This window comes from Eleutherodactylus coqui, chromosome 4 (genome assembly GCF_035609145.1).
Source record: "Eleutherodactylus coqui strain aEleCoq1 chromosome 4, aEleCoq1.hap1, whole genome shotgun sequence".
NCBI classification, from domain to species: Eukaryota; Metazoa; Chordata; class Amphibia; order Anura; family Eleutherodactylidae; genus Eleutherodactylus; species Eleutherodactylus coqui.
The window spans coordinates 295748854-295773536 of record NC_089840.1 but is presented as its reverse complement, the minus strand read 5'-3'; the positions used below and the strand labels follow the sequence as shown (position 1 = coordinate 295773536).

Genomic DNA, 24683 nt, shown 5'->3' with positions numbered 1-24683 from the left:
GACCAGAGGTGGTAGAGGCAGTGAGATGTACAGGTTTTAGAACACCTCAATTCTTCCAGTTAGTTTTTGATATTAACAGTCCAGCAAATAATGTGAAATTGTTGAAAGGGTTTAAAATAAGTCAAAAATATTATGAAACGCAACAATAGTCTGAATTTATGCTTTAACCAAAGGGCTTTTTTCAGAGAACATATCACGGACCGCTGCTCTGCAGCTCAGAAATCAAATTATGGTTTGGAATTGGATGCAAACTATTCCTGCAGGTGTCTCAGCTTTTGCAGATTCCTTTCAAACCCTCTGATTCTATATAACCAGTGTTGGAAGAGACGGTATTACACCCTCAGGGCAGGACTTGGACAGTTTTGGTCTTCAGGTTGGAGCGCATGGCTATCATAACGGCAAGAAAAAGCCAATTCACCAAAGACAGACAGTTATAACCCTTAGAGGTGTAGATCAGTCCTACAGAGAAATTACCAAGAAAGCCAAGATGGCGGTCAGTACAGCTTCCTATACCATTAAAAGGCACTGGGAAACATGGCAGCATGTCCGATCTAGCTGCGAAATCCCCCTATTAAAAGCAATGGTCGAACCCTGCATTCCTCTGCCGTGGCTGTGACAGCCGTGGTGGGGATTCCCTTCATCCCTGAAGTGATGTGAGGTGGTCTTCACATGAAAACCCCTCACATCCACAAGGCCCCCACATGGTGGCAAGTGCCCACGCCAGTGTGAAGGAGCGCTGAGAGTCAGCAGTTTGGTGATCGGCGCCTCACAGCACAAAACCTTCAAGCAGAGCTTCACCCTGCAACAAATAAACCAGTTTCCATTCCATCTGTGAAGAGAAGACGTCAGTCTGCAGGTCTGACCGGTGGAGGGTCAGTAAGAAAGGCCCGGCTAAGACTGCAGAATACTTTATAAGACCAAGCGGCCCTCCGGTGGACCACGGACGAGTGGAAGAAGGTCTTATGGACGGATGAATCAGAATCTGACCTTTTTGGTGCATCCTGCTGGGCTTTTGTACCCCATCAAGTAGGTGAAAGGTTCCTGCGTGACACCAACTGTCAGACATGGAGGAGGAAGCGCGATGCTCTGCGGCTCTTTTCCTGGATCCAGAGTTGACAACGGTCCCAGCAACAACTTTTTCATCGCCCCAAACCAACATCCTCGCCGTGTTTGAGCTGAACTTCTACAGTGATGGAGTCTTTCATGTCTACAGAGGCCATTGTCGTTCAGTCTACTTGGAATGGGTGTCTCCACTGTACAGATCATGCTTACATAGAAGGTATTTGAGGTAGAGGGCTCCTTTAAGTTCATGATCATCAAGCCATCTTGTGCCTTTCAGCCAGCGCTCTGCATTACGAACATTACGGACAATGACTGATGTTGACATTAGGGGCCTCGGAGGGCTTTTTTGGCTAGATCCAGGGTTGGCAACTGGCACACCGGACAATGGGCAACCACAATATTTTGATACACCATGCAATACCCTCTGGTGTGCGCCTAGTTGGTCAGGAGTTCCAAGACGATGATCCAAAACACTTCTAGGTTATGTCAGAACTACTGAGGAAGACAAGAAGAAGCCGGCAGGCTGCAGAGATTGGACCGGCCTCACCGCCTCCGGACTTAAACCCCCTTGAGCTTGTCTGGGATGATCTGGACAGAAGGGTGAAAGCAGAGCGACCTACAATGCAGCACATTTGTGGGAACCTCTACAACAACGTTGGGAAGAGGTTTGTGAATATCTGAATGCCTGGATGGTGTGAAGCTGTTCTATCAGCGGAGGGGCGAGCGGGAAGAGGCGGACATCTGATTGGGCGAAACAAAGTTACTGTTATTTATCTTCACTTGTTTGTTTGTTCTCTGCTTTCATCTCAAAGTCCATTAAACTGTAAATATCAATAAAAGCTGGAAATCTTGAGGTGTTTGTCTTACTTTTGCCCGGTAGTGCATGTACCCTGTCCTTACGGGTGTTTATGTCTTTCAGCCTTGTCAGATGTTCTACCAGGTGTGCCACGAGGCGGTCCAGCGGCTGATCACAATCGGGGTCCTCCTGGTGGCGGAGGTGAGTGCTACATAAGCTGCTTTATTCTGTGAGCTTTCAGTAAGCTACCGTCATGTTCTTCTACTCCAATCACATCCCAAGCTGCCTGTTGTAGTGCATTTAAACCAGTCCATGTAGAGAGCGGTGAGTTTGGGGTCTTGGTTGGGCTCAATGTCCATCGTGTTGATGGATTCCCATTGGTGGTTAGCAGAGGTGTGAATGCAGCTTTGGATGTGACTGCAGTGTAATAAGTCGGCATATCTCTGGATGTGGCAGAATTCTGGCGTTATTACATACATTTTGGGTTTGTTATTTAATCTTAAATCTCAGGACGATCAGGAGGACGGCAGCCCGAACCTCACAGAGTCCACTTGGGACAACAAGATGGCGGAACACGTACGATGGAGGAGTGACGAGGAGGACGAAGACAGCGATTTTGGGGAGGAGCAAAGAGATCGTTATCTGAAGGTACAGAAATGTGAATCACCCTCTTAATAGAGGAGTCGTTACCTTCGCATGCTAAACTCCCACATCTACTTACCGTCTTCTAGTCAGAGCAGGCTCCCCATTTATTCATCACCTCCCCACTAACTAGTCATATCGGGCTCCCACATCTAGTCGTCACCTCCCCATTAACTAGTCATATCGGGCTCCCACATCTAGTCATCACCTTCCAACTACTAGTCACTAGTCTACTTATTAATAGGGCTGTGAATGTCAACCGTGTTGATCTAGTCACTATCTCCCCTTAGTCTTAGCAGGCTCCTCGCCATCTAGTCTTCACCTTCCCACTACTAGTCAAAGCAGGCTCCCACATCTACTTACCATCCCCCCCATTAGTCACAGCAGGCTTCTGCATCTTCTGATCACCTCCCCCAGAATGTAATGAACCAAAATCTGGGATCTCCACTCAATAATAGTTCCGTGAATGTGAACAATGTTGATCGAGTCATCACCTCTGGGCTACTAGTCACAGCAAGCTATTGCAGCTAGTTACCTTCTGCCTGCTGCTAGTCACAGCAGTATCTAGTCACCACCTCTACTAGTCACACCAGGTTTCTACATCTAGTCACCATCTCCTGGCTACTAGTCACAGCAGGCTTCTCCATCTGGTTACTACTTTCCCACTACTAGTTACAGCACTCTACCTCATTTAGTCACCACTGCTACGCTACTAGTCACAGCAGGCTCCTCCATCTGGTCATCACCTCCCCCAGAATGTAAGGAGACAGAATCTAGGATCTCTACTTATTAATAGGACTGTAAATGTCCCCAGTGACTATCTAGTAACTACCTCCCAGCTACGAGTCACAGCACACTACTTCATAGTCACCACCTCAACCCTACTAGTCAAAGAAGGCCACTACATCTAGTTACCACCTCCCCACTACTAGGCACAGCAGGCTTCTGTATCTAGTCATCACCTTCTCTACTAGTCACAGCACACTTGTTTGACCATGCTGTGACTAGTAGCGTGGAAGTGGTGACTAGTAAACAAGTGTGCTGTGACTAGTAGAGAACGTGATGACTAGAGGCAGAAAACCTCTGTGTTTAGTAGTGGGGAGGTGGTAACTAGATGTGGTAGCCTGCTGTAACTAGTAGTCAGGAGGTAGTAACTAGAGGTTTGACCCTGCTGTGACTAGTAGCCTGGAAGTGGGGATTAGGTAAACATCTAGTTATCACCTTCTAGCAACTAGTTACAGCTCACTACCTTAGCTAGTTACCACCTCTTCATTGCCAGTCACTGCAGACTCTTGCATCTAATTACCCCCATCTTCAGTACATTATCTACTCACCACCATTACACTGATAGTCATGGCACACTACTTCCACTCCCTCCACTTTACTGGTCACATCAGACTACCTTATCTAATCATCACCACATCTACAAATCACAGCAGACCTTATCTATTGACCACCACTACCCTACCAGTCACTACCTAATCTAGTCACAACGAAGATCAAAGTTACAGTCACAGTCCCGGGTCTAATAGATGATGGAAGAGATCTCTGTACTGACCCCTGATATATTATACGTAGCTATTAGAGCGCCCCCTTGTTACAGTCCTGGGTATAATAGATGATGGGAGAGATCTCTGTACTGACCCCTGATATATTATACATAGTTATTAGAGTGCCCTCTTGTTACAGTCCTGGGTCTAATAGATGATGGAAGAGATCTCTGTACTGACCCCTGATATATCTATACATAGTTATTAGAGCGCCCCCTTGTTACAGTCCTGGGTATAATAGATGGTGGGAGAGATCTCTGTACTGACCCCTGATATATCTATACATAGTTATTAGAGCGACCCCTTGTTACAGTCCTGAGTATAATAGATGATGGGAGAGATCTCTGTATTGACCCCTGATATATTATACATAGTTATTAGAGCACCCCCTTGTTACAGTCCTGGGTATAATAGATGATGGGAGAGATCTGTGTATTGTCCCCTGATATATTTTTCATAGTTATTAGAGCCCCCCTTTGTTACAGTCCTGGGTATAATAGATGATGGAGAGATCTCTGTACTGACCCCTGATATATCTATACATAGTTATTAGAGCGCCCCCTTGTTACAGTCCTGGGTATAATAGATGATGGGAGAGATCTCTGTTCTGACCGCTGATATATCTATACATAGTTATTAGAGCGCCCCCTTGTTACAGTCCTGGGTATAATAGATGATGGGAGAGATCTCTGTTCTGACCGCTGATATATCTATACATAGTTATTAGAGCGCCCCCTTGTTACAGTCCTGGGTATAATAGATGATGGGAGAGATCTCTGTACTGACTCCTGATATATTATAGATAGTTATTAGAGCACCCCCTTGTTACAGTCCTGGGTATAATAGATGATGGGAGAGATCTCTGTACTGACCCCTGATATATCTATACTTAGTTATTAGAGCGCCCCCTTGTTACAGTCCTGGGTATAATAGATGATGGAGAGATCTCTGTACTGACCCCTGATATATCTATACATAGTTATTAGAGCGCCCCCTTGTTACAGTCCTGGGTATAATAGATGATGGGAGAGATCTCTGTACTGACCCCTGATATATTATACATAGTTATTAGAGCACCCCCTTGTTGCAGTCCTGGATATAATAGATGATGGGAGAGATCTCTGTACTGACCCCTGATATATTATACATAGTTATTAGAGCGCCCCCTTGTTACAGTCCTGGCTATAATAGATGATGGGGGAGATCTCTGTACTGACCCCTGATATATCTATACATAGTTATTAGAGCACCCCTTGTTGCAGTCCTGGGTATAATACATGATGGATGAGATCTCTGTATTGTCCCCTGATATATCTATACATAGTTATTAGAGCGCCCCCTTGTTACTGTCCTGGGTATAATAGATGAAGGGAGAGATCTCTGTACTGACCCCTGATATATTATACATAGTTATTAGAGCCCCCCCCCCTTGTTACAGTCCTGGCTATAATAGATGATGGGGGAGATCTCTGTACTGACCCCTGATATATTATACATAGTTATTAGAGCGCCCCCTTGTTGCAGTCCTGGATATAATAGATGATGGGAGAGATCTCTGTACTGACCCCTGATATATTATACATAGTTATTAGAGCGCCCCCTTGTTACAGTCCTGGGTATAATAGATGATGGGAGAGATCTCTGTACTGACCCCTGATAAATAATAATAATAATAATAATAATCTTTATTTGTATAGCGCCAACATATTCCGCAGCGCTTACATAGACAGGGGAAATACAGAGACAAAAGTACAAAAAATTACAGAACCACGGTTACAATCGTAATCAGCTGATGGAAACAATAGGGGTGAGGGTCCTGCTCCAACGAGCTTACATACTACAAGTAAGGGGGTGATACAGAAGGTAAAATGGCTGGAGGTGTGCACAGTATCGCGTGCTGGAGAGTGAGGGATGCTATATACAGACAACAGTCAGACATTTAGCTATGCGACGGCAGGATCAATATGACTACAGGAGCAGTTTATGATGGCTAGCAGGGATTGCAGTCAGTAGGTCAGGAAACATGTTATCAGGCGGAGTACAGAAGGGTTTGTTTAGGGAATGCGGTATGCATCCCTGAAGAGGTGCGTCTTTAGAGCACGCCTGAAGTTTTTCGAGTCCTGGATTGCCCGGATGTTCTTTGGTAGTGCGTTCCAGAGGACCGGTGCTGCTCTGGAGAAGTCTTGGAGGCGGGAGTGAGAAGTTCGAATTAGAGGGGTGTGCAGTCTAGTTTCGTTTGCCGAGCGGAGAGCCCGGGCTGGGTGATGGATTGAGATGAGGGAGGCGATATAGGGGGGCGCTGCACTGTGGAGGGCTTTGTGGATGAAGGTAATAAGTTTAAATTGAATTCTGTATTTAACTGGCAGCCAGTGCAGTGACTGGCACAGGGCAGAGGCATCCGAGTAGCGGCTGGACAGGAAGATGAGCCTGGCTGCCGCATTCAGGATGGATTGTAGAGGGTAGAGTCTGGTGCAGGGGAGGCCGACCAGCAAGGAGTTGCAATAGTCGAGCCGTGAGTGGATGAGGGCAACAACAAGCGTTTTCAGCGTGTCTATGGTGAGAAAGGAGCGGATTCTTGAGATGTTGATATATTATACATAGTTATTAGAGCGCCCCCTTGTTGCAGTCCTGGATATAATAGATGATGGGAGAGATCTCTGTACTGACCCCTGATATATTATACATAGTTATTAGAGCGCCCCCTTGTTACAGTCCTGGGTATAATAGATGATGGGAGAGATTTCTGTGTTGACCCCTGATATATTATACATAGTTATAGAGCGCCCTCTTGTTACAGTCCTGGGTATAATAGATGATGGGAGAGATCTGTGTATTGTCCCCTGATATATTAAACATAGTTATTAGAGCGCCCCCTTGTTACAGTCCTGGATATAATAGATGATGGGAGAGATCTCTGTACTGACCCCTGATATATTTTTCATAGTTATTAGAGCCCCCCCCTTGTTACAGTCCTGGATATAATAAATGATGGGAGAGATCTCTGTACTGTCCTCTGATATATTTATACATAGTTATTAGAGCGCCCTCTTGTTACAGTCCTGGGTATAATAGATGATGGGAGAGATCTGTGTATTGTCCCCTGATATATTAAACATAGTTATTAGAGCGCCCCCTTGTTACAGTCCTGGATATAATAGATGATGGGAGAGATCTCTGTACTGACCCCTGATATATTTTTCATAGTTATTAGAGCCCCCCCCTTGTTACAGTCCTGGATATAATAAATGATGGGAGAGATCTCTGTACTGTCCTCTGATATATCTATACATAGTTATTAGAGCGCCCCCTTGTTACAGTCCTGGGTATAATAGATGATGGGAGAGATCTCTGTATTGACCCCTGATATATTATACATAGTTATTAGAGCACCCCCTTGTTACAGTCCTGGGTATAATAGATGATGGGAGAGATCTGTGTATTGTCCCCTGATATATTTTTCATAGTTATTAGAGCCCCCCTTTGTTACAGTCCTGGGTATAATAGATGATGGAGAGATCTCTGTACTGACCCCTGATATATCTATACATAGTTATTAGAGCGCCCCCTTGTTACAGTCCTGGGTATAATAGATGATGGGAGAGATCTCTGTTCTGACCGCTGATATATCTATACATAGTTATTAGAGCGCCCCCTTGTTACAGTCCTGGGTATAATAGATGATGGGAGAGATCTCTGTACTGACTCCTGATATATTATAGATAGTTATTAGAGCACCCCCTTGTTACAGTCCTGGGTATAATAGATGATGGGAGAGATCTGTGTATTGTCCCCTGATATGTATCTATACATAGTTATTAGAGCGCCCCCTTGTTACAGTCCTGGGTATAATAGATGATGGGAGAGATCTCTGTACTGACCCCTGATATATTATACATAGTTATTAGAGCACCCCCTTGTTGCAGTCCTGGATATAATAGATGATGGGAGAGATCTCTGTACTGACCCCTGATATATTATACATAGTTATTAGAGCGCCCCCTTGTTACAGTCCTGGCTATAATAGATGATGGGGGAGATCTCTGTACTGACCCCTGATATATCTATACATAGTTATTAGAGCACCCCTTGTTGCAGTCCTGGGTATAATACATGATGGATGAGATCTCTGTATTGTCCCCTGATATATCTATACATAGTTATTAGAGCGCCCCCTTGTTACTGTCCTGGGTATAATAGATGAAGGGAGAGATCTCTGTACTGACCCCTGATATATTATACATAGTTATTAGAGCCCCCCCCCCTTGTTACAGTCCTGGCTATAATAGATGATGGGGGAGATCTCTGTACTGACCCCTGATATATTATACATAGTTATTAGAGCGCCCCCTTGTTGCAGTCCTGGATATAATAGATGATGGGAGAGATCTCTGTACTGACCCCTGATATATTATACATAGTTATTAGAGCGCCCCCTTGTTACAGTCCTGGGTATAATAGATGATGGGAGAGATCTCTGTACTGACCCCTGATATATTATACATAGTTATTAGAGCGCCCCCTTGTTGCAGTCCTGGATATAATAGATGATGGGAGAGATCTCTGTACTGACCCCTGATATATTATACATAGTTATTAGAGCGCCCCCTTGTTACAGTCCTGGGTATAATAGATGATGGGAGAGATTTCTGTGTTGACCCCTGATATATTATACATAGTTATAGAGCGCCCTCTTGTTACAGTCCTGGGTATAATAGATGATGGGAGAGATCTGTGTACTGACCTCTGATATATTATACATAGTTATTTGAGCACCCCTTGTTGCAGTCCTGGGTATAATAGATGATGGGAGAGATCTCTGTATTGTCCCCTGATATATTAAACATAGTTATTAGAGCGCCCCCTTGTTACAGTCCTGGATATAATAGATGATGGGAGAGATCTCTGTACTGACACCTGATATATTTTTCATAGTTATTAGAGCGCCCCCTTGTTACAGTCCTGGGTATAATAGATGATGGCAGAGATCTCTGTATTGTCCCCTGATATATTAAACATAGTTATTAGAGCGCCCCCTTGTTACAGTCCTGGATATAATAGATGATGGGAGAGATCTCTGTACTGACACCTGATATATTTTTCATAGTTATTAGAGCGCCCCCTTGTTGCAGTCCTGGATATAATAGATGATGGGAGAGATCTCTGTACTGACCCCTGATATATTATACATAGTTATTAGAGCGCCCCCTTTTTGCAGTCCTGGATATAATAGATGATGGGAGAGATCTCTGTACTGACCCCTGATATATTATACATAGTTATTAGAGCGCCCCCTTGTTACAGTCCTGGATATAATAGATGATGGGAGAGATCTCTGTACTGACCCCTGATATATCTATACATGGTTATTAGAGCACCTCCTTGTTACAGTCCTGGATATAATAGATGATGGGAGAGACCTCTGTACTGACCCCTGATATATTTTTCATAGTTATTAGAGCCCCCCCCTTGTTACAGTCCTGGATATAATAAATGATGGGAGACATCTCTGTACTGTCCTCTGATATATTTATACATAGTTATTAGAGCGCCCTCTTGTTACAGTCCTGGGTATAATAGATGATGGATGAGATCTCTGTACTGACCTCTGATATATTATACATAGTTATTAGAGCGCCCCCTTGTTACAGTCCTGGGTATAATAGATGATGGGAGAGATCTCTGTACTAACCCCTGATATATCAATACATAGTTATTTGAGCACCCCTTGTTGCAGTCCTGGGTATAATAGATGATGGGAGAGATCTCTGTATTGTCCCCTGATATATTAAACATAGTTATTAGAGCGCCCCCTTGTTACAGTCCTGGATATAATAGATGATGGGAGAGATCTCTGTACTGACACCTGATATATTTTTCATAGTTATTAGAGCACCCCCTTGTTACAGTCCTGGGTATAATAGATGATGGCAGAGATCTCTGTACTGACCCCTGATATATCTATACATAGTTATTAGAGCGACCCCTTGTTACAGTCCTGGGTATAATAGATGATGGGAGAGATCTCTGTATTGTCCCCTGATATATTAAACATAGTTATTAGAGCGCCCCCTTGTTACAGTCCTGGATATAATAGATGATGGGAGAGATCTCTGTACTGACACCTGATATATTTTTCATAGTTATTTGAGCCCCCCCTTGTTGCAGTCCTGGGTATAATAGATGATGGATGAGATCTCTGTACTGACCCCTGATATATTATACATAGTTATTAGAGCGCCCCCTTGTTGCAGTCCTGGGTATAATAGATGATGGGAGAGATCTCTGTACTGACCCCTGATATATTATACATAGTTATTAGAGCGCCCCCTTGTTACAGTCCCGGGTATAATAGATGATGGCAGAGATCTCTGTATTGTCCCCTGATATATTATACATAGTTATTAGAGCGCCCCCTTGTTACAGTCCTGTGTATAAATAGATGATGGAGAGATCTCTGTACTGACCCCTGATATATTATACATAGTTATTAGAGCGCCCCCTTGTTACGGTCCTGGGTATAATAGATGATGGGAGAGATCTGTGTATTGTCCCCTGATATATTAAACATAGTTATTAGAGCGCCCCCTTGTTACAGTCCTGGATATAATAGATGATGGGAGAGATCTCTGTACTGACACCTGATATATTTTTCATAGTTATTTGAGCACCCCTTGTTGCAGTCCTGGGTATAATAGATGATGGATGAGATCTCTGTATTGTCCCCTGATATATTATACATAGTTATTAGAGCGCCCCCTTGTTACAGTCCTGGGTATAATAGATGATGGAGAGATCTCTGTACTGACCCCTGATATATTATACATAGTTATTAGAGCGCCCCCTTGTTACAGTCCCGGGTATAATAGATGATGGCAGAGATCTCTGTATTGTCCCCTGATATATTATACATAGTTATTAGAGCGCCCCCTTGTTACAGTCCTGGGTATAATAGATGATGGAGAGATCTCTGTACTGACCCCTGATATATTATACATAGTTATTAGAGCGCTCCCTTGTTACAGTCCTGGTTATAATAGATGATGGGAGAGATCTCTGTACTGACCCCTGATATATTATACATAGTTATTAGAGCGCCCCCTTCGTACAGTCCTGGGTATAATAGGTGATGGAAGAGATCTCTGTACTGACCCCTGATATATCTATGCATATTTATTAGGTCGCCCTCAGACGTCTTTTTTTCTAAACTAAATAACCCCCATTTTGATAGCCTCTCTGGGTATTGTAGTCCGCCTATTTCACTTAATACCTAACTGCCCCCTTTGTACCCGCTCAAGCTCTGATATGTCCTCCTTGAGTCCCGGTGCCCCAAACTGACCACAATATTCCATGTGTGGTCTGACCAGTGACTTGTGAAGAGGAAGAACAATGTTCTCATCCTGTGCCCCTAGACCTCTTCTGATGCCCCATGATCCTATTTGCCTTGGCAGCAGCTGCCTGACACTGGTTACTGCAGTTAAGATTATTGGTACTGGACCGTCCGATAGTTACACTGATCTGTGTGTATGTCCTTCCTGTACATGACTGTACCCGGTGACTTGTGTGATGTAGGTGAGCCCAGCGGAAGAGCATCGCAGCTTCATCACCTTCCTGCAGAGGCTGTTGGGGCCGATCCTGGAAGCGTACAGCTCGGCGGCATCTTTCATCCATAACTTCACCGGACCCGTTAAAGAGCGAGAGTTCACCCAGAACCTGCACAAATACCTGCTAGCCAGGACCGAGAGGAAAGTCGCCGTCTACAGTAAGTCCTCTGCGCTGATGACGGGTGGGGTAGTTCTTATTACAGAGCGCTCGGGTGTAGACTCGCTTATTATCGTCGCCGCGTCTTCGGGGCGATGCAGAATGAAGATTCCCGGTTGGCCGTCGGACGGAGAGCTGTCGGCTGCACAGATCTATTTTGGAGTTAGTACTGTAGGAAACGATCAGTTTAGGTTTGTAGCAGGCGCAATAGTTCATTTGTGTGTGTGACTCCATGGCAGTACAACGGACTGTAGATGGCGCTCTAAGCCTGGACGAGAAGCATAAAGCACATATCCCACCTAAACATAAGTCTACATGGACGCCACCAACAGCCAGGTAAAGAATCGTGATCCTGAGTCAGACCCACGATGCAGGGGGCACAGCGCCACATTTCTGATTTCTGATCCCCTTTACTTTCAGTTGGTATGAAAGAAATGCCCATCTATATTTATATTCTGCCTGGAGGGCTGTCAGACGTGTGCCTCCTCAGCTATGGTTGGTTCGGCTTGTAGGTTGTACCTTGTGCGCACCGCAGGCAACTTTATGGCAGAGATTACGTTAATTTCCGTAGCTGAATGTTTTTGGCTGCAGTACCGGAAAAGAACACTGGGGGGCAGTGTTGGAGTAAGTTTCTTGATGCGCAGAGAAGTTTTAAAAGAAGCTCCTCACCTTCTCTCCGGGGCTCCTATTCTTCCATCTCTAGTTGTCTCTCCAGAACCGCATGGAACTATTCAGCATCTGTTAAACTGTTGCAATTTTATGAAGTTGCCGGAAAAGTGTCTCTCTGACAATCCGTGCCTGAGTACTCTGCGATTGGGGCCGGCGGGCGCCAAGATCTGGGATCCACGAGTGTTGCTGATGGGAAAATAGATTATCTCCAGCTCTCCCAATCAGGCACGGGACCGAACACTTCCCATCTTCCCTGTTGGGGAGGTGACTGAGCGCTCCCTCCATGTTGGCCCCGCACTGCGGTTACGGCCCCCGTTGGCCCCTGTTCGCACGGCCGCTATGACTCCCATTTTCTCAGGTCTGTGATATGTTGACTCGATCACTCAGTGTCATTTTTCTCTTTCTCTCTTCAGCTGAAAGCGCCACTTTGTGCCTCGTGAAAAACGCACTGAAGACCTTCCTGGATCTTGGGGTGAGTAGTGCTGCCCCCCTATCAGACCGCAGTATTATGGGGGCTCCTCCTCCCATTAGCGCTCTGATAGTGAGGAGCCGCTAAGGGACTAAGTGGAGAAAAACTTTTTGAGGCATCATCGTTTTTGCAGAACTTTTCAGAATTTGCCGGTCAAGAAACTCATTTATTAAAATCCCCAAAGGCAGCTTGTGACCCGCTGGGATGGCAGGCAGGTCCGCTCGTGTGGCGCTCGTACGGTTCGGCTTTATTGGTTCTTCAGGACCAGAGATCTAGCATGGTTTAAGTTACATTTCCGCGTCCCCGCCCTCCATTGACCGCCGCTGAGCCCCGCTTGTTGTTTGCAGGATGAGTTGCGTCTCTTCATGGCGCCATTTAATGTACCGTATAATATGCGGAAAAACCTATGAAAATGTAAATGGACAGGAATGGAGAAAAATATGCAATTACACCAGACTTGAGCTTGTGATCATGTGATCACTTGTACTGTATACTGCAACACTTCAGTATTGCAGTATGTAAGGATTTTTGTTGTTGCCTCAGTCGAGGCTTGATGGGCAGAAAGGAAGAGGCCTTAATCTGCAGTCACGGAGAGATTAGGAGCTTCAGCTGCCTTTACACCAGACCAGCAGCGGGAGGCGGCGGTCATCACATGCAGCGGAAGGCACCAGTAAGGGAGGCGGCGGTCACGTGTAGCGGGAGGCGGCGGTCACGTGCACACAGCGTTTTTATCTTATTACTTATATGTATTTTTCCCATGCCTCTGAGATGTTTTTACACTAAAAGCTTTCTGTAATGGAGGCCGCAGTGTAACATTGTAGCTGCTGTTTGTTTAAATTGTACTGTGCTAAAAAACCCTCTATCTATTCATGTGCTTTACTTCTTTCTTCCTTTTTTTTTCTTCATTCCCTCCTTTTTTTTTTTCTTTTTACCTTCCCTCCTTTCTTTTCTTTTTTTTTTTTTGCTCCCTTTCATTCTGCAGGAAGCAGACAGCTCCATTCATACTGTAGTGGCCAGCTTTGGTATTGCAGGCATTAAAATGAATGGGATCTTTGCCTGTAATGTCAAACCTGGCCACTTAAGTAAGAACGGAGCTTCCTTCTTCCTGCAGAAATTGTCTCAGTGCAGAAGCATACATGTCTGGCAGACAGCTGATCGGTGGGAGGTCCGAGGGACCAGACCCCCCACCAATCAATCACTGATTGCTTATTCAGAGGATAGGCCATCAGTAGTTTACAACCTGACGGCTCCTTTAATGGTTAAACCTCTGGGGCTTTAGGGCCGTGAAGAAATTAGTTTTACGTTCCTTCAAAGTGAAAAGTGAAGAGGCTCATTCACACGGGCGTATGAGGACAGCATTGTGAGTCTCGCAGCATTGTACTCATCCCACCCCTTTCACTTTGCCAGCAGTGATTGGGTACGGGTGGCGATTGGCACTGCACATGCCCGGCATTCTGACATTACGGACATACACAAGTTTTCTACAAATTTCGCGCTCTGCGTTTTAAACGCTGCGCCTTCGCCGGCGTTGTGAAGAGGCCGCCCTTCAAGGGCTGCATACGGAACGTGGAGAGAGAGCTGCGGTTTATTCACCGTGCGCACGGCATATACGTGGTGACCATGCATCCGTGTCATGGAGCCCCCAGGCCACCCGCACAGCGTTTAGTGAGCGTGGCCATAGATGCTACATTCAGAGGGAGGGGCCACTAACTGGGGGCCGCTTCTGATTGCAGGTGGCCGATCTGCAGACACATTGTATCTGTTTGTTGTTTTGCAGGTGTTTCAGGTTCGTAAGGAGAGCGGCGCCAACCTGCTGGACCTGAGCGGCACCTTCTTACCTCACAGTAACCGCCACAAGCTGCTGGACTTCATCCTGGCTTTCATGGTGTTGTAGACCTCGCAGGGCCGGTGACATCACACAGCGGCGCGCTCTGCTCCGCACATTACACGTCAACAGACAAGTGCCTGCAACATGGAATCCGTGATCTTCCAGCGCCCCTCTAACCAGTTGCGCACTTTTTTTTAATCGCAGATGTCCCGACTTGTGACTCGAGAACCTCGTTTTACATAATGACTATTTCTGGGCTGCCTGACGCACACAGTAGGAAATCTTACAATTACCAATTTTTGATATTTTTGTCTTTTTTTTTTGCCTCCATGTTACAATTACCGTAATGGCTGTAGTACGCGCACCTCTAGTCTCTGCCCGCTTCAGGCTGCAATATCCGCCTCGTGAATGTGAGGTTTACGTTGCATCTCTTTGGGTCACGTACAAATATTTAAAAACGTTTCCAGTTGTAAATGATCAATGGTTATCCCCAGGATAGTAAATTTGGCTGGGGTCTACCGCCTGGGGGCCCTGCTGATCAGCCGATCGCACTCATGTACTGTACTGAAGTCTGCAGGAAGCAGACAGCTCCATTCTTACTGTAGTGGCCAGGCATGGTATTACAGCCATTGAAATGAACAGGAACTTTGCCTGCAGTACCAAGCCTGACCATTACAGTAAGAACAGAGCTGTTGTGCAGAAATCGGCTCATTACTCAAGCATGCCAGCCTGGAAAACTCTGATCTGTGGAGGTCCTGGGCAACGGACCCTCACCAATCTACTATTGATGGCTTATCCTGAGGACAGGCCATAAATACTTTACAACCAGAAACCCCTTTAAATTTTATCCAAGTTTTCGTTTTACAACTTTTTTGGGGGGGCAGATATTTTTATGTTGGCAGTTGTTGCAGTTGGTTTGGTTATTAATCGCACCACTACTTGCTTCACCATTACACACCGCTGCTTGTGCTGCTGACTGCGGCTCCAACGGGCAAATCCCCAAAACTTCCCAAAAGTTTTAAATTATAGTAAGTCAAATAGAACTTTTTTCTTTCTTCATGAATATGAATTGCATGCAGAGAGGCGGGGGAGGGGCGGACGGACGGACGGACGGAGCGATCATTGGGATCTGGAATGGAAAAACAAAAGGTTGGACGTATGACATGACGGATACCTTTGGGGGCGCTGCTTCTCAGGTTTCTGCTGGCCGTGTAGTTCTGCTCCCACTGATCCCGTTACAGAAACGTTCCATTAATTGTTACATCCGGTCGCGTGACGTAATGTAGGTCGTCCGTTCGCGGTGTCGCGTGCGGCAGAAGCTGCTTTCTGTTCTTAGACTAGTTTTCGCTGCATCATTGATGCCGTAGATCATTCTGAATAACCTAAAGCACAAGTGGGCGCTGGCGTGGGGCGCCGTCGGGGGTGCGAACAGCGACGTTCCAGTGTTCGCCGTGGTCATACAGGTAGTCGCCCCCGTCTTTAATTCTGCGCTCCGCTGTGATTAAACAGCCGGCAGTGATTGGAGAGCAAGAAACTCATTCGCGCAACTTGAGTTTGGTAAATTCATTTACAATCAGGATACTTTGGCGCGGTCAATATCATCATGTGGCCGCGGTTCGGTCGCCATTCGTATTCTGCAGGTGGAACTGAATTTTAACGAATCGGCGCGATCATGCTGTTTGTTGGTAGCTTTAGGCAATTAACATGTTGCATTGTCGCACGTGAGAGGGGTCGTTTTTTTCTTTTTTTTTTTAAACATTTGTTTGGGTAGGAAAAGGGTTTTATAGGCAAATACTGATGTCTAGATGTGTGAGTAGCGGGGGAGAGTATGTGCTAAGGCAGTAAGGGTCAAGGGTCTCTTACCACCCTCAAATAGTATACTTCTGGGCACAGAGAGCTCCCCCTAGTGGCGGCTGTATATATCGGTATACAGTGAGCTCCCCCTAGTGGTGGCTGTATATATCGGTATACAATGAGCTCCCCCTAGTGGTGGCTGTATACAGTCAGCTCCCCCTAGTGGTGGCTGTATACAGTCAGCTCCCCCTAGTGGTGGCTGTATACAGTCAGCTCCCCCTAGTGGTGGCTGTATACAGTCAGCTCCCCCTAGTGGTGGCTGTATACAGTCAGCTCCCCCTAGTGGTGGCTGTATACAGTCAGCTCCCCCTAGTGGTGGCTGTATACAGTCAGCTCCCCCTAGTGGTGGCTGTATACAGTCAGCTCCCCCTAGTGGTGGCTGTATACAGTCAGCTCCCCCTAGTGGTGGCTGTATACAGTCAGCTCCCCCTAGTGGTGGCTGTATACAGTCAGCTCCCCCTAGTGGTGGCTGTATACAGTCAGCTCCCCCTAGTGGTGGCTGTATACAGTCAGCTCCCCCTAGTGGTGGCTGTATACAGTTAGCTCCCCCTAGTGGTGGCTGTATACAGTCAGCTCCCCCTAGTGGTGGCTGTATACAGTCAGCTCCCCCTAGTGGTGGCTGTATACAGTCAGCTCCCCCTAGTGGTGGCTGTATACAGTTAGCTCCCCCTAGTGGTGGCTGTATACAGTCAGCTCCCCCTAGTGGTGGCTGTATACAGTCAGCTCCCCCTAGTGGTGGCTGTATACAGTGAGCTCCCCCTAGTGGTGGCTGTATACAGTGAGCTCCCCCTAGTGGTGGCTGTATACAGTCAGCTCCCCCTAGTGGTGGCTGGGGGCAGCCAAAACTAGTGGGGCAAATGGGGAATTACATTAGAGGTAATGAATAAGAAGCTCCCATATTTATGTAAAGAGGGTGGTACAGACTCCTGACTGCTCGGGGTCCTCGGTCAGTGCCCAAATGGCCGCGGCCACCGCTGAGCAGTATATGGGGGACCGTAATGAGCGGTACCGACGGTAATGTTTGGGCGGGGCGCGTTATAGTTACCCTTAGTTTACATAGGATCTGCGGATCTTCACTCTGCTTGTATTTGGGGCAGGAATCTAAGGGCTATGATAAAGAAGCTTAACCCTTTGCCCACTGCAGGGTGTCGCATCACAGCGCCGCCAAATGTGAAGATTTTTTTGTTTTTAATTTATTTTTTCTTGCTAATTTCAGTGTTCCCAGTTTTCTGCCCGGACCGCAGATTTGGGGAAGTTTCTGTAATCTGGCATTGTTACGACCAGGTCACATGGGCGCGAGTTATCGGCCCTCACCGCTCAACATACCTTCACCATGTTGAGTCTCATACCTGATTCAGGGTGTTGACTTTAAAAAAAGCCTCCCGAAGGACCGATTTCGGGTTTCAATTGTGCAAGCCCCGCCCCTAAAGTCCATTTGATGGGAACGGCTGGGGGGCTCATTGAGTGTAAAGGGTCATTTTAGTGTAAAGGGGTTTCGTGACTTTAAAAAAATTAAAAGCTTAAAATGAATAAAAATGGAATCCTCCTCCATCCCGCCTGCAGCCCCGGCGGCCGCCGCCGCGCCAAAGGTCATGTGCTGTTAATTGTCTGCATGATTACTCAGCCACTCATAGAAGAATCACTGCTGAAGCCTGAGAGCGGCTGAGTGGCCATGAGCACACCCTGAATGGCACGTGACCGCCCGCCGCTTCTTCTGGGTCCCGTGCGGTGGGCGCCGGCGCTGCAGCGCTGGATGGGCGGCCGGCAGGATGATTTATGTTAGAGCTTAAAACTAGGTCACAGAAAACACCTTAAAGATGATGCTGCTGCCCTAGTGGTAACTCCGGGTACTGCAGCGCTGTTGGCGTATGTCTCGTAATTATTTTTTGCGTCTGAATGCTGCAGCGAGGAAGCCGTTTCCCTCAGACCGTTGAGCCATAATATATGGGAATTCTTCCTGAAGTCGGCTGCTTCGGACTCGTTGTAGCAACATTTCACAAATACATTGTTGCATCTTAAGTGCATCAGGTGTTACTATGGAAACAGATATTTCGGGGGACTGCGGGTCCCAAATGCAGAGAACGCGCTCAGGAGCCTTTAGACAATTTCATGTATCCAATAGACATTCAGCCTCAACAGCGATTACATTACAGATACTTTGTTCTCATCCTAATTTATACTCTAGCCACAGCCAAAGCTGCGTTCAGCCGTTGTACACCTTAGCCGACAATGTACTGCGATCTGCTGCATTGCATTATGGGAGGTGTAGATATATCTGACAGCAGCCTTCCTCTCCCACAACACCCAGTGGTCTAATATGTACAGACGCTGAACCAGCAGGGAGCAACAATAGGGATGAGGTCCAAGCTAGGAAGTAGTTAATGGAATTGGGAATGCAGCTCTGGCTCTGACTAGAGCATCATGAGCCCAGATGGAGGAGGGTCACATGACTTTTTCTTGATTGAATCAGATTTCCTGTGCAGTGGGGTCATGCTGGGAGTTGTAGTTCAGAGTCCTAGGTTGGTCAATAGCTTCCCTTCTGTTCTATCGCATGGCCCTCTGACCGATTCCCGCTGCGCTCTTGTGGGGCCCCTCATCTCATTGGCCCCTGATCATCTGTGTTTGGGACGCCGCGGTGCAGATTGGTCGCACGACCTCAGTGATTCTCTATGGAGGAGGGCGGCTCCTACCGATGGCAAGAACCTTGTGTGAGATCAAACCGCAGGATATATGTGGCAGTTCAAGTATAAATCCGCATTCAGGAACGCGGCACGGATTTACTTTACGTAAAGAGAAATGTTGCTTTTTTTCTGTAGCGCTCTCCATTCACAGCCAAAGCTGCTTTCAAAATCTTTCTGCTTGCTACTTTACAACTGACAACTATTAGGCTCCACCCTCTCTTAGATATGTGATGTAATGGCTGACCGTGAGCTCTTACAAAGCATTAATGGGAAAGCAGCAGCATCGGAAGTGCAGCTTTGGATGTAACTGGAGTATAAAACAAGACAGGCTCATGTAATAACGGGGACTTTTGTCATATCTTGTGTGACCCTCTGCAGGGCCGACCTCGCGGTATACATCGTATTTCTGCCTTTTGTGTTCGGACCGCGTCACATTTACATAATTGTAGCGTTTTAACCACTTAGTTGCTCTACTACAATGAAGCAGTGCTGCTACTTACCTTCAGGTAACTCCTCTTAGGTGCTCGTGAGTCATCCCAGGACGGACTCAAACCTGGCAATACACTAACCCGCCTGACCTCCCGTGTTCTGCTCGCTTCATAGCCGAGCGCCAACTTTAGGAGACATTGGGGCAAAAGAGCCTCAGTACCCCTCTAGGGGCACAGCGAGGGCTGTGGGGTGACGCAGAAATGCCCCCTGATGGCTACTGATATTCTATAAGACATATATGCAGGGTCAGGGTGGCGATAAGTATATACCGTACTGTGCGCTACATGCAGCGTGACGAATGTGGATTGGTGGGTCTGGGCAGCGGCTGCAGCTGGGTGGTTATGCCAGTCCAGGAAGAAGTGGGGGGGGGGTCACTGTATGAAGAAGAGAAATCTTCTGTGCGTCCCCGTATACCACCGCCACCTCCTCTATGCTGCACCCCCTCTATATACCTCTGCCATGACCTGCATCGTACACGTCCCTGTATACCACCGCCACCTCCTCTATGCTGCACCCCCTCTATATACCTCTGCCATGACCTGTGTCGTACACATCCCTGTATACCTCTGCCACCTCCTCTAGGCTGCACCCCCTCTATATACCTCTGCCATGACCTGCATCGTACACGTCCCTGTATACCACCGCCACCTCCTCTATGCTGCACCCCCTCTATATACCTCTGCCATGACCTGTGTCGTACACATCCCTGTATACCTCTGCCACCTCCTCTAGGCTGCACCCCCTGTATACCTCTGCCATGACCTGCCTCATACACGTCCCTGTATACCTCCTGCATCCTGCGCGTCCCCCATAGACCTCCACCCATGACCTGCAGCCTATGTGTCCCCCTATACCTCCACCCCCTCCTGCATCCTGCGCCCCCCGTATACCTCTGACATCACCTGCAGCCTATGTGTTCCCCTATACCTCCACCCCCTCCTGCGCCCCCCGTATACCTCTGACATCACCTGCAGCCTATGTGTTCCCCTATACCTCCACCCCCTCCTGCATCCTGCGCCCCCCGTATACCTCTGACATCACCTGCAGCCTATGTGTCCCCCTATACCTCCACCCCCTCCTGCATCCTGCGCCCCCCGTATACCTCTGACATCACCTGCAGCCTATGTGTTCCCCTATACCTCCACCCCCTCCTGCGCCCCCCGTATACCTCTGACATCACCTGCAGCCTATGTGTTCCCCTATACCTCCACCCCCTCCTGCATCCTGCGCCCCCCGTATACCTCTGACATCACCTGCGCCCCCCGTATACCTCTGACATCACCTGCAGCCTATGTGTCCCCCTATACCTCCACCCCCTCCTGCATCCTGCGCCCCCCGTATACCCCTGACATCACCTGCAGCCTATGTGTCCCCCTATACCTCCACCCCCTCCTGCATCCTGCGCCCCCCGTCGACCTCTGACATCACCTGCAGCCTATGTGTCCCCCTATACCTCCACCACCTCCTGCATCCTGCGCCCCCCGTATACCTCTGACATCACCTGCAGCCTATGTGTCCCCCTATACCTCCACCATCTCCTGCATCCTGCGCCCCCCGTATACCTCTGACATCACCTGCAGCTTATGTGTCCCCCTATACCTCCACCACCTCCTGCATCCTGCGCCCCCCGTATACCTCTGACATCACCTGCAGTCTGTGTCCCCCTATACCTCCACCACCTCCTGCATCCTGCGCCCCCCGTATACCTCTGACATCACCTGCAGCTTATGTGTCCCCCTATACCTCCACCACCTCTTGCATCCTGCGCCCCCGTATACCTCTGACATCACCTGCGCTTGTGAAATTGACACAATTAATGTATTTCGGGGGGTCCTCCGGCTTCCTAAACTTTCTGTAGCCACCAGTATTGTTCCTTACTGATATCCTAAGGGGATCCTTCATGGGGCGGCTGTGACTACTTCACCCCGCAGTTCCGCTTCCTCCCTGCACACAGCCATCAGCATCATTCCCATAGACCCTGCTCTGCTGATGGCTGCAGGCGCCGGGGGGGAGGAGGAGCTGTCAATCATCCAGAGGCTCCGCCCACAACATTGTAAGCTCTGGGGACCACACAGCAGTGGCCAGTACTGACGGTTCCTGGGACCTTGTGGTATTATTAACCATTTACTGTGCAGATTTTAGTGATACTTGAATTTCCGTGCGCCTTGTTCTAACATATGCAAGATCCGCCATCGCTTCTTCGTGGAGCGGCGGCCTCTACATTGTCTAATGTCATCCTGTAAATAAAGTTTTTAGAATGGATCTGAGCCGCGTGTGTTTATTTCTGCGACCCAACGCTTACCGCTTGGTGGGGAACCCCGAGCCTTGATGCTGCCTGAGGTGAAAGGGAACCCCCCCCCCCACCCCCCCGAGACAAAGGGAAAACCCCCCCAAAAAAGCGCATCTTACAGGCCAGTACATAAGATACCAACATATACCGTTTAACCAGGGAGACTCCTCTGAGGAATGGGGACCCCTTTAGTGGCTCCTATAGTAATGGGGACCCCTTTAGTGGCTCCTGTAGTAATGGGGACCCCTTTATAAATGAAGGAAGAGTGTGTTTTTTACAAGGGACTGGATGATGGAGAAGTTAGTGCCCCTCCCCCACCCCCTCCACTATAAGCAAAGGTGCCACAGAGTTACTGAAGAGGGCAGAGTGGGTGATGGCGGTCTGGGCCCAGAAGTAAAAAAAAAACAGACATCGCCAATCAGAGAAGGCGTCACCTGTGGTCAGTGGGGGTAACTGCACTGTAATCACTATCTCTGTGTAGAACGGATATCCTGGTTTCCAGGCGCCCAGAACGCCGCAGGTCCCCAAAATGGTATAAATGGAAAGAGCAACTCATTCTGCAGTAAACTAGCCCTCACAGCGCCGCCGGTGGCAACCAGGATACTGCGGGCTGCGCGTTCTGTAGCGCCAAAGTAGTAAGAAAAAGACGGAGACCTTCCTATAGCCGGAATCTGCGGTAATTTATACGTAATTATAATCACATGCCTGTTTAACCCTTAGTACCCCGGTTGGCAGCTCCGTCAGCTGACGGCACAAGCAGGTAAGTGGGCCTTTGTAAATCCTACCCGCGGGGGTCCGTTAGCCTGCGGGGTGGGTTCGGGCCCCTTGTTCAGGTTCGATGCTTGCTATCAGCCTGAACTCCTGCTCAGACATAACCCTGCGGCACAGCTGAGCCTTCGTTACATTGTATCCAGTCTAGATGGAGTGGAGGCTCCTAATCCTGTTATATGGTAACACATCGCCATCCGTCTGCAGCGAGCGCTCCGCTCGGAGGATGACTGACTCTCCACGGGCAGCGATACGGGGAAAGGCTTCCTAACCTTGAGGCCACTAATAGCCGGATGTGGAAGGAGCGCCGCAGATCCAATTATACGGAGGGCTGTCGATAAAGCTTTTAATCTGCCAGAGCCGCGGAAATGAATTCCGATCCACCTGGATGCAAAATGGAGCAAGTCTTCTCAGGGAGGCGTAGAGCTGCGACCTCCTCCGGCCCGGGGGTCCGCGCTCCTATCTGCTCCCTTTTCCACACTGTGCACACTGAGTGGCTCCTTTATTAGAGACCCCCCATCTAGTAGCCCGTTGGACCTCCCTGGGGCTTCAGAACCGCAGAAATGTTGGCAGGGCGTTCATCCACAGATAGCAGAGGACCCGATACGCCAAGAGAATCTTCCCCACCATTACTCCTCCTCTGACTCACAGGAAGGGGTCAGTGATTCACGCTGCTTGTGCCAAATTCTGCCCCCCGCCCAATTATCAGCACAGAGCAACAGAAATCTGGACCCATCTGACCAGGAGATGTTTCTCCGCTGCTCAGTGATACAAGTTTTGCGCTCTTTTGCCCGCTGGAGTCTTCCTGTTTCTCTTAGACTCAATGGCGCTGGAACTGGTCGCCCGCTGTTATACAATCCGTGTGGAGGAACGACGAGTTGTGCGTTCGGACACGTTAGTTGGAGCTCCAGCGTTGTATTCAGCTGACTGTGCAGCCTGTTGGTCAGAACGATTCCTGACATCCTCCTCCGACCCCTTTCAGGGATGAGTTGTTTCCGTCCGCGGGATCCCCTTTTGCAATTCTGGGGTCTTTTTTTGGCCTTCACCATATGGGATAAATATTGTGATATTCTAATACTCAAAACCAATCCCTCCCCTAGAAGCCACGCACGCACGCACCCACGCACCCACGCACGCACGCACGCACACACGCACACGCACGCACGCACGCACACACTTACTTCTCCAGACATTGTCGGATGGATGAAGCTTTCTCTGATTGTAACGCTGATATAAGTGATTACAACATCAGAGCACAAGGATCATTTATTACAGAGATCCGCCCCTTGTGCTCTGAGCAGACCCCCGATGAGCGCCGCAGCAGCTGTGTCTGCAGGACGCGGTGTCCATGACCCGGTACGAGGGCCCTCCATCACATGACGCTGATAAGCCTCTCAGGCGGACGATTATTTTCACGCTGCAGGAAAGGAAATTAAGAAAGTGACCTTTTCAATGATGGATAAAAACGTCCTCAAACCGTAATCAAGAGCCGTCGCCGTGACGATCGTGTTACCGTAACGAGGCCTCATTACCGCCTCTGACAAGGCTGTGAATGGGGCCTAATTCAGAATGAAGATTTCATAGAACTCTATTCACGGCGCTGACAGCCATCGCGGAAAACTACTTCATCACTACACGACCGTCCTCTCCTCTGGTCGGATGCGGTAATTTCACGGTGACGGCTCTAGGAGAGGCTCCTGGTTTTAGGTAAATGAAGATCAATCATTTATTATAAAAAGTTCTGCAGCTTTTTTTTTTTTACATTCAAATTAAATGTCACAATCTGGAAGATCTCTGCTTGCTGTCAGGGAGCCAGAATAATGTTTA

The 24683-nt window shown here is 47.9% G+C and overlaps 1 protein-coding gene across 1 annotated transcript in view; it reads left to right on the top strand.

The window, feature by feature from the left end:
- GPAM (glycerol-3-phosphate acyltransferase, mitochondrial) overlaps positions 1–22060 on the top strand; it is a 63198-nt gene extending 41138 nt beyond the window's left edge. The window contains exons 17-21 of the mRNA XM_066601418.1: positions 1982–2059; positions 2369–2506; positions 11620–11809; positions 12891–12949; positions 14724–22060. Coding sequence (XP_066457515.1) covers positions 1982–2059; positions 2369–2506; positions 11620–11809; positions 12891–12949; positions 14724–14840 — 582 coding nt within the window. The 3' untranslated portion in view covers positions 14841–22060. The remainder of the gene's footprint in view (positions 1–1981; positions 2060–2368; positions 2507–11619; positions 11810–12890; positions 12950–14723) is intronic.
- Positions 22061–24683: the final 2623 nt, after the last annotated feature.